Raw genomic sequence first — 10759 nt, 5'->3', positions numbered from 1 at the left:
TTTAACAGTCAGGCATGATCTATAACAGCACTTAACCAATGAGCTAGCATCTGCTTTGAATGGTTTTTAGACAGGGAAAATCTAATGCTGAACTTCTTGTAAGTCTTTATACAGATTGTAGGCAGGTATGTTACAATGAATTGGTGCTTGTTTTGTAGATTAGGAGGATTGGTAGTCCAGTGGTAAAAGAAAGAGGCTTGTTACCAAGAGGTTCCCAATCAGCGACTTGCTGTGTGTGACCCTGAGCAAGTCACTTAACCTTTGTGTGCTCTGTCCTTCGGGTGATAATAATAATAATAATAATAATAATAATAATAATAATAGATTATTGTACACAACCAGCTACATGACCAAAGGGACAATTTGTTCCCTTTAAGAAAAACTTTAGTCAAAATATATTAATTTTAATTAAGGTTTAGATGCTTTATTAAATGTATTGTAAGTGTATCAAACACTTAAAATAGGGAAATTTAAATTCTACATTATCAACTTTATGGAAGACCAGTACATTGTATAATATGCCCATCTGGATGGATTGTTACTATTTCTAGTCTGATTTAGGAATCATGGAGAGTATTTAATTATTGAATTGTGATGTGAATTACTGCACTGATTTAAATGCAAATAAAGGTACATTATCTAGAGGTGAAACCTTCTTTTTTTTTTTTAATTAAGTGCCATAACCTCATCTTGCAGTACTCCGAATTTAATGTGTATGTATATTCAAGCAACAAGTTACAAGATATACTTGTTTGGCTGCATTTTCTCTGTATTTTCCTAAAAATCAAATTTCCAATGGACTTTTTAAAATATATTATATATTTTATATTGCATCCCATAGTCTGACCAGCTATCACAACTTATATTTGCTTTTGTCTTGATCATATCATAACAAAAGAAAGAAAATTGTTTATTAAATTGACCAATACAGAAGTGACTAAAGTTCCTACTTAAAAGGTTAATTTCCAGTTTTCTCACTAAAGGTGCAACAAGGTACAGTAATTGGAGTTGTTCAATTAGTGCAGTGAACTAAACAACATTTCCATTTTAAGCAAGCTAGACCTAGTATCAAATAAAGGCTTGGTCATCTCATCAGTAGGCACAAAAAGTTTACCATCAGCTCTGAAAGTCCAAGACCCATAAGATTCATTTCAGTCATCTTTACAAATTAGCAGAGAATCAAGAGCACATGCTTGTTTTAGGTATTAAACTATTTCATATTTAGCCAATGTAGGTTACACAGGGAAGAAAGGCTAAATAAACAAATACTTTGCATTTTCAACTTTTGAGAAGTGTGGAGTTCAGTACAGATCAAATTAGGCACTGCATTCTGGCGGTCTTGTTTGTGCAACGCTGAATAGTCAAGTGGAGGAGAGGAGCAAATTTGATTTTAAAAAATATAGAAAAGAGGGCTTATTTTGCTTTGATCCATAATGACGTTCAATGAAAGATCAGTTTCCAATGAACAACACAAGAGATGATGATAAAACACCATTACATAACTATGTAAGAGATGGTAAGACTATTATACAGGCAGAGATGACATTGGAAAACAACGGTTATACAAAATATGTCATGTTTATAAAACAATGGCAATAGTATATATATATATATATATATATATATATATATATATATATATATATATATATATATATATATATATTTGTTATAAAATGTTTTTAAAAATATATTAAGAACTGTATTTATTTCAAAGGCATTACTGAGTTCTATTTTTACCTAGAATGCATGACTATGCCTTTGACATTATGGATACACAATGTGCTTGTTTAAAGAAACGCAGGCAATACAGCACTGTAGAATTCAACACTGGTACTTTGTTGACGTTGCATAATTTTATTTTTTTCTTTTTTTGTTCACATATTGGTGGACTGATTCCAGCCCTGCCTACAATCATGTTAAAAACAAATACTGGTGCATATTTCTTGAATGCATCTCTCATACGTTTCTATTCTTATGCTATGAAGAAAACAGTGTCAAAATAAAATAGTCCTTCTATTTATAACCTTCATAATGACATACAAACAATTTAGAGTGTCCAAATGTTATACCTTCCTTTTTTCCCCTAATTTTGAATGTCCAAGTAGGATCCCCAGCAAAGATCAGTAACTAAGCACAGCCAGAATAGGAACCACGCTGCCCTGACTTTTACCAGGGAGTCACTCGGTGACGCACTACCTCTACTCTTGGCAGGAACCAAGGGATTGGGAAAGGGCATTAAAATAAGAATAACTATTTAGGTTTCCTGGGTTTGCTCATATGCATCAATATTACTGATTTAGCAAATGCGTGTTTTCTATCTGTGTTGTTTATTGTAAATAAGAAAATCATGCACAGAAAACCTAGTATTCAATTATACTTACCTTGCAAATTAAAAGCTAGACGAAATGACTTCCCAAATGGTCTTGCTATTTAAAAAGACACTGTTAGGTTAGTGGATAATGTAATATTGTCTTCTAAGTAAACACAACTTGTTAATACATTTTAAGGTGTTTATTGGTTTAAAAAAAAGGAATTCACATGCTTTAATTATATCTAAATTCTGCTTTTCATTCCCAATAAATATTAGAACATCAAATTACCACCATATTATTTATACTAGTTCTGTAAAGGTGATAGGACATTTTACATGTTGCAAATAGGTTTTACAAATAGCCGCTCTGTATCCATAAGTGCTATCATGTGTCAAAATGTAAACATGCAGGTGGAACAGCAAAAGAATAATCTGTTAAAGATGTATTGTGTTTATCCTATCTTCTAAGTCAAATTAGTACGTACAGTACTCTTGTTTCTAAAATTCAGCATTCACCCATATAGATACATTTATGGACTATGCAAACACTACCATATATATTTTCAAACATTCCACACCCCTGCAGAACTGTCACACACATGAATTGAAGTTGGGCTGTCTTCACACCTCTATACCTTGTTGCACCTTATTCAAGAAAATTAATTAATTAATTTTATCTGTTTCATTTCTGGCACATGAAACTGGAATCAAAGCCATTGTGAAATCAAGCTACAATTTGGTTCCATCATTTTATATGGTGTAGCTCCATACAAAACATTTGCAAAAAAACTGAAGTTTCTTTTTACTGTTATAAAATGAAATAGCTTCTTATTTTTAATATCTGGACTTTGCAGTGTCTATCACTAGATTTGCATGCATTACATGCAGTGCCTGTTGCTCTGTAGCAATAAATCTTTGGGTGAATTTGTATATTTCACCTCATGAAGAAATAAAAACAAAGTGTGTATACTTTACATTAAAGACATCTATTTGTGGCCCCCTTCTCAAAACCTCCCTTGTCCCATACCCAGCTAAATTCCGGTACTGGAGTTGGTCCATACTGAGTCAGGAAATCCTTCCCCCGTCAATGACAAAGGAAGAGGCCCACTTGGTGTGAAAGGATCAGTATCAGTGTCTGTCTCACCTTCTGCTAAGTATCGTTTTTCTTTCATCCAACTTGACCCCCCTCCATTAGGGCCAAAAGTCAAATCATCTTTCTCTTGGGAGATGCTGAAGCCACTGGGTGAGCGATCCAGTTCCTCGTGGTTAACTGAAAGAAGTGACAGTGGGGTATCTGTGTCGCGCATCAAGGTCCAGCCCTGCCGTGGTGATGGGCAATCCATGAAGGGGGTTTGCTGCTCCCTTTCATATTGCAGGCTATTTCTGGAGTCCACCAGTGTACTGATGTGCAAAACATTGGGGCGTTCAGTGTAGTATGGAACAGGGGGAGGTGATAGCCTCATGCAGCCTGACCCGTCCATTGTCAAAGATGCTGAAAAGTTGGTGCACCTTGGATCATTCCTGAAGAAACTATATGGCGTCACCTTGCTGACTGGGAGTTGGTAAGACATATGAGGACAAGGTTCAGTGTAGTTGAAAAATACCTTTTTTATCTCTGTGTACCTATTGTCCTCTTTGTCGTCTGTTGGGCTTTGTTGGCCTGTAGTCTCCTTTGGAAAATGACATCTGCATGGTTCTTCCTGCAGTTGGTCCATATGCTGCATATGCATGTCCACTAAGAAGTCAAGTTTTTTCTCCATATGTTCAACCTGGAAACGAAAATAGACATAATATAACAAAGCAGCATGTCGGCAGTGTAAACACAGTAGCCACTGATAAATGTTCCAAAATCACACCACAAAATTACTTGAGAGAGCCTAAATGATGCAAATGTATGCCACAGCCTTTATTCTATACAATATACTATTCTTTAAAAAAATGTTGTTATTTACATGCTTTTTAATAAGAAGTATATGGGAGTTGAACAGCTTCCTGCCAAAAAGCCAAAACATTTTGATGAATCTCTTCTTAAGAAAGCATCCACAGCAGATTATATATATGAAATAATCCCCTTGAGTGATAAAAATGTACTTTAGATAAATAGTCAATAAATATATTTAAATTACTGAAAAATGGTAAAAGTGAATTTTACTTGTTATGCCTGGAATAATTAATTTACTTACTTTTATCTGTGCACTTGAAACTAATATTAAGGAAGAATTTGAAGCTAAACCAATTGATGAAGAATGTATATGGGCCATGTGACACATTTCTGCAGTGTCACTTCAATTGATCTCAGTGGTGGCATGTTTAAACCATGCCTTCACGTAAATCATTAAAAGAAGGGAACTTTGACAAAACATATTTTAGTTTTAAAAGTAAGCGAAATATTAAGTTTGGTTCTGTTGAATAAACCCCTGTATGTGTCTACAATTCACAAATTTCTTGGAAGTGATAGGAAGTTAAAGTAACAGTGGATACATAACCCTGCATTGATAGCCTGATGGTTGGATATATATAGACTATGGACCCAATATTCTAAAGGTTTGCGCACTGCACAGAGGGGTATGCACGTCGCAAATGGCCATTGTGCCGAAATTGTGCCAAGTTGCCATATTTGAAACGTCCTTTTGCACGTCACAATCCATTCTGCGCTGTGCAGAAATAAAATGTATGCATCGCGCAATATGGGGAGAGTGGCCGACAATATGCGTGATGCTGGTATATTCGAAGGTATACGACAAGCACAAAACCAGGTTTGTGACACGCAGAATAAGGATTGTAAAAGGACTGCGTTAACTCCGCGCACACTACCATTCCAGCACTGACTACAAACAGGCAACAATGGGAAATGTGGGTAGCATGCAGCGTGTCTGTCGACATTTGGATGTGAATGATGCAAGGCACACCCAGCATCAACAACCCCGACATAGACAAAGATATGCTGAAAGGGTGTACCGGCCTATTCCATGCCATGTAAACAGGGTATTCTGAATGAATCCGTCCGTGTTCTGGATACCAGTATTCCGAAAATGTGATACCAAATACTCACTTAGTATTAGGAATACTAGCCCTTCTAGACACCTTATTCAGAAACCAGTTATTTTCTAGACACATGAGTCGTCATTTTATAATCTATAATATATAAGACGACAGCTTATGTGCCCAACAAAGCCTTTGCAAAAACTGTGCACAAATATATTAGTACGTGTATGACCCCAAACTGGTTGCCGACTATGCAATATCTTCCTATTTTTTTATTTTTTTTTTAAGTTTTTTAGTAGATCATCAGTACAAAATACACAAAAGTATTCAACTATTTAAAACAATTACAACTCTCAATCACGAAATCATGCAGTTTACTCTTAAATTGCAATAAAGATATCTGGGTCTGCAGCTTTAGTTTGGACTGGAACTCATTCCAGGACCATGGGGCATAATAAGCAAAGGATCCTTTACCAGCCTCAGTACGCACATTTGGGATTTTAAAATGCAAAAAAGAATGGGATCTGAGGCTACAGTTACTATGGGAAGCTATACGGTATTCAGTTAAATAAGTATATTCATAAATTTACATTGAATAGTCTTATATACCATAATATACCAGTGCTTCAACCTGCGTAATGCCATCCACCCTGCTAAATCGTATAATATACAATGATGAGTATTAAATCTTGTATTTGTATTGTACCTCAATGCTGCATGATATAGTGAGTCCCGCTTACCTACAGTTGATGGTGATGCACACCTATATTCTGCATCACCATAGTCAATTTGCGGCAAAAACATACAAGCAATAAGCCTCTTTTTTGTTTCCATTATAACATATATAACATGTTCATATCACAGTGACTTTTATAGTGTATTCCCATGCCCAACAGACGAGTGTGGAAACATGCACTCACTTTTGTAAACCCTAATTTGTCTGAATATACCAATATCTGCGCAATAATTGCTATGAGCTAGTTCCAATAACTGCGCACTGCTGGCTCAAATAGTGTCGGAGTAACAGTCCACTCTGGAGTTGGGTACAATAGTACAGACACCCAAACCCCATCCGCACACACTGGATGGGTGGATCAGTTATGTGTTTTATCACTGTATTGATATGATGGACACCGGTAGTGTGTTTACATATACAGTTATATGCGTCCTTCACTGCTCCACAGGCATATCGGCATCCAACGTGTACTATCAAAGTATGGAAATGAAGATTGAGAGAAGGATGAAGAGGGGAGGGGGGTCCTGCCTGTTATCTCTGCTGTGAGTTGCCACATATGTGTAAATTAATTGTATAGATACGTCATACACCCATCTTGTGGCTCATTGCTTTATTTGGCTATTCCATAGGTTGCTGCACATTACGGGTGAGGGGCGGCCAGCTGCAGTTCGGCGAGCCAAACACCGACAGGGCACTCCTGCTGTGAAAGGCATGTTAATGTTTTCCTATAGCCAGACCGGTGATACAATCAACCAACCAAAGACCTGTATTTTCCCTGCAGGAGTCCAATCATAAGTTAGCTGAGGCGGGACAAACAGTTTTGTTAATTGTAATTTCTGGGCGTTTTTATGCAGCTGTCCAGTTTGCTGAATGTTGATGTTGCTAATTGTACAGAGACTGTTCATTTATTGAGAAATAATATTAGGCTACAATTAACATTTTAGGAGCATATTTAGAATGAATTATTATTCTTAATGGCATAATGAAAAAAATCCATTCCAGACACTCAAAACCTTACAGACTGGGCTTAAATCATGATGTTCATGATTTGAGTAGAATAAATAACATAACGCATTTCTGTGTATTGTATATATAAAAATGCTTGACTGATGTTTATTTTGCATATGAATTACCTTGTTACATTTACAAATCAGAGAGTGCGCTACCACAGTATACTTTGATCATTAAAAAAAAAAGACAGTATCCAAAGCCTTTTTTTACTTTGCTTCAAAAACATACAGCTATGTTGGATCAGCTGGCCTTTAAAGAAACCTATATAGTATTTCCTTTTGATACAATACTGTCCATATTCAATAACACAGTGGCGTTATCAGTACATTAATTTGAAAACTCGGTGCCTAGCTATGGAGCCAATTGTGTATTTGAATGGTCCGTATGTATGTGTGCACGATATATTGTGTGGTCTTGTCTGCTGTCATATCGGTACATACTGTGGCAACACCAATGATAGCAGCTTGTCGAGGTAATGCCATTACTAATGGTGACTGTCCATCATTCTGCATTCTCGCTTGGCTGTTGCGTGCAGTTGCTATATTGGTAGTGAATGCGCAGACGGTTTTGCGAGACACAAACAGATTTGCGAATTGCTCAAAAAACTTCTATATTCCAATGTCTTGCAACTGCTTTGTGCCATTTTTGGATCTTTCATTTTGTGCCAAAGCACTGTTTTTTTTGCGAGGTGCAAATTTAGCGAGGTGATTGAGCGAAGATCGAAGATCAGGCCACAAGTCTTTCTAATATTCAGTGCTTTGATTGGTAATAAATAATTGCTGCTGCACATGTCCTAACAATAACAAAATCTCATATTTTACCTGTACTATGTTAACTCCATTGGTTGCCTGTTAACTTTAGGATTGATTTAAACATTTCAAAGCTAACCTATAAAGCTCTAAATGGCACTGCTCCTTTGTATACTGCTGACCTGCTTACTCCCTATGGCCCTGGTCTCAGCCTGTGGTCCTCTGAGGCTGGTCTGTTGGTTGTCCCCAACTCCAGGCTGCACATTCAGGGTGACAGGGCTTTTCTATTTATGACTTTGGAACTCCTTGCCAAATTACATTAAAAGTTCAGACTCTCTGGAGTTTTTTTAAACTTCTTTAAAGACTTGCTATTTTAAATTGGCTTTTAACTGTACCTAACTGTACTTTTAGATTTTCTTTTTTGTATGTTTGTTTAAATCTTGTAAAGTGCCATGGGATACTTGCTATGAAAGGCGCTATATAAATAAAATGTTGTTGTTGTTGATTGTATATCCCTGTTACCCTTCCAAGTGCCTTGGGACCCTGTGACGGAAAGATGAGTTCTGGTGATGAATCTTCCTCCCAACCTGTGAGGGCGCTAAAGAACGGGAGGAGAAGCATCTGGAAGGGCTGGCCTGACAGTTCGTTTCCGGGTCAGGGAAGTGGGTCAGCCTGGAGGGAAGCGCGACTCTGTTGTAAGACCGTATTGATTTGAGAGATAAACGAGAGGCAGCTGCAAGTAATAAGGCAGCTGCAACCGTTTATCTCGATATCATGCGGGATTACATATAGGGGCCAGGGTAACGCTGGTCTTTTCCTTCGTTTGGGTAAATGTTCGGAGAGAGAAGGAGCGAGAGAGGAGCTCTCATTGTTACAGAGAATTACGTGTTGTGTTTTGTTGTGTTTGTTTGTAATTGTCTGCGTTTTGCACCACCAGACAGTTAACTCACCTATCCGGAGCTGTCGACCAGGGTCAGCACAATCCGGATCACCACTGCACGGAACCGTCACGAAATACAGTGTCTTCACCCACCACAAGCACGTCTGCACTCACCCAGGACTGGTGACCGTGTGTTCGTTTTGTTCGGGACTGTGTCCGTGTTATTGCTATCCCCGTGCTTTACACATTGTTGTGTATAGCCGGGGATTTATTATTTAATGGTCACCAGACCTGGATTATAAATAAAAGCACCTTTTCACTGGAAACTGTTGTCTGCCTGTCACTCCTGCATCGCATCACCGTTATACCTGTTCCCCTCCACTAGCCACGTTGCCACACGTGGTGTCAGAACACGGGACTATGGACCGCAACGCGCTGGCGGAGTTGCTGCAGGCACTGGAGACCAGACGGGATGCAGAGGAGAGACGGAGGGAGGAGCGCTATACGGCGCTCATTGAACGGGTAGGGCTGATCGTTGCTGCAGGAGCGACCCCTACCGGAACATCATTGATGTCGGCCCCGAAGGCACGGGCCATGAAAATGACGGCGGAGGATGATCCGGAGGCATTTTTGGTGGCGTTCGAGCGGCTGGCAACCGCGGCGGGATGGCCTCGGGAGTTCTGGGCAAGCCAGCTAGGACCTTGCCTGATCGGGGAAGCGCAGGCAGCTTACCAAGCCCTGAGCGACCAGTACGCCACTGACTATGACCTAGTCAAGCAGGCTATCCTCCGTCGTCTCAACATCACCGCGGAGACCCACCGGACGCGGTTCCGCGAGTACCGGAGAGCCCCGGAGACACGCCCCAGGGTGGTGGCACAGCGGTTGTGCGACCACATGGTCCATTGGCTGACCCCAGAGAAGAAGACCGCTCAACAAATGGGGGAAGCCATTGTGGTGGAACAATTCTGCCATGTGGTCGGCGCCGAAACTCAGGCGTGGGTACGGCGCCACAACCCTGACACCCTGGAGGAGGCGGTCAAATTGGCCGAAGATTTTGAGGACTCTTTGACGTCAGCCCGGGTCGGGATCCTGTCAGCCCCTGCCCTGCTCAGGAACCAACCTCTCCCTCCCTCTCCTCCAACACCACCACCATCACCCTCGGTCCCGGCACCCAGACCTCCCAGACCGCCGACCCCGTTGGGCCCCCTTGCCTCCCCCCCATGGAGACCGAGGATGGCCCCCAGCTGGGGTAGAGGTGTTGCCCCTGCCCCGTTGCCCTACCAGCAGCGGGACAGATATTTAACCTATGCCCCCTCTGTCCCTCCACTCTGTTTTAGGTGTAACCAGCCAGGACATAGGGCCAGGTCATGCCCCGCTGCTATGGAGTGTGACGTGGCTGCATGCAACTGGACACCTGGAACGGGTAAGCAGGGGGAAAACGGTTGGGAGGGGCCCTGTCTGATTGACGTGGTTTTAGGGAATGTGAAAACCCACGCGTTAGTGGACACAGGGTGTGAGCAGACCTTGATCAGGACAGCTCTCTTGGGCGGTATGTCGTGGCGGCCACAAGGTCAGGTGGCCATCTCCTGTATCCATGGAGACACGGCGGCATACCCCACCCTAAAAGTATATTTATCGGTAGGACCGATAAAACGTCACCTTGTAGTCGGGGTGGCGGAAAGGTTGCCGCACCCAGTTATTCTGGGCCGAGACTGGCCAAAATTCAAAGAATTGGTGCAAATAATGGCAGTCTCAGCCACACACGTAAACGTGGCAGAAAAAGGGAAAAAGGAACGGATTGGTGATGTGTTTCCTTTTCATCCTGAAATGTTTTCCCCTCTGTTCCGTCCTAGAAAAACAAATAAGGAGAGACGGACCGCGAAATGGGAGGGAGCGTCTTTGAGACAAGGCTGGGGTCTGGTGGGAGAGTGCTGTAATGGTAACAAACGCCAGTCGAAGGGAGTGGGAACGCAGTGCGACCGAGAGAGCGAGGTTACTGGGCCGACTAGGGCAGAGGTTATTCCAGCCCCTCTCAATATACCGGACCCGTGGTACTCAAGCGCGGACCTAGTGTGGGGCCAAAA

At 40.8% G+C, this 10759-nt stretch overlaps 1 protein-coding gene across 1 annotated transcript in view; it reads right to left on the bottom strand.

Annotated features, from left to right (window-relative positions):
* Positions 1-1741: 1741 nt before the first annotated feature.
* LOC121314605 (potassium voltage-gated channel subfamily KQT member 3-like) overlaps positions 1742-10759 on the bottom strand; it is a 107218-nt gene continuing 98200 nt past the window's right edge. The window contains exon 15 of the mRNA XM_041248040.1: positions 1742-4083. Within this exon, the coding sequence (XP_041103974.1) occupies positions 3346-4083 (738 nt within the window). The 3' untranslated portion in view covers positions 1742-3345. The remainder of the gene's footprint in view (positions 4084-10759) is intronic.

The sequence above is a fragment of the Polyodon spathula genome, chromosome 4 (assembly GCF_017654505.1).
Source record: "Polyodon spathula isolate WHYD16114869_AA chromosome 4, ASM1765450v1, whole genome shotgun sequence".
In the NCBI taxonomy this organism is placed as follows: Eukaryota; Metazoa; Chordata; class Actinopteri; order Acipenseriformes; family Polyodontidae; genus Polyodon; species Polyodon spathula.
Note: the sequence above shows the minus strand (reverse complement) of the source record. Positions and strands in the feature narration are given on the sequence as shown.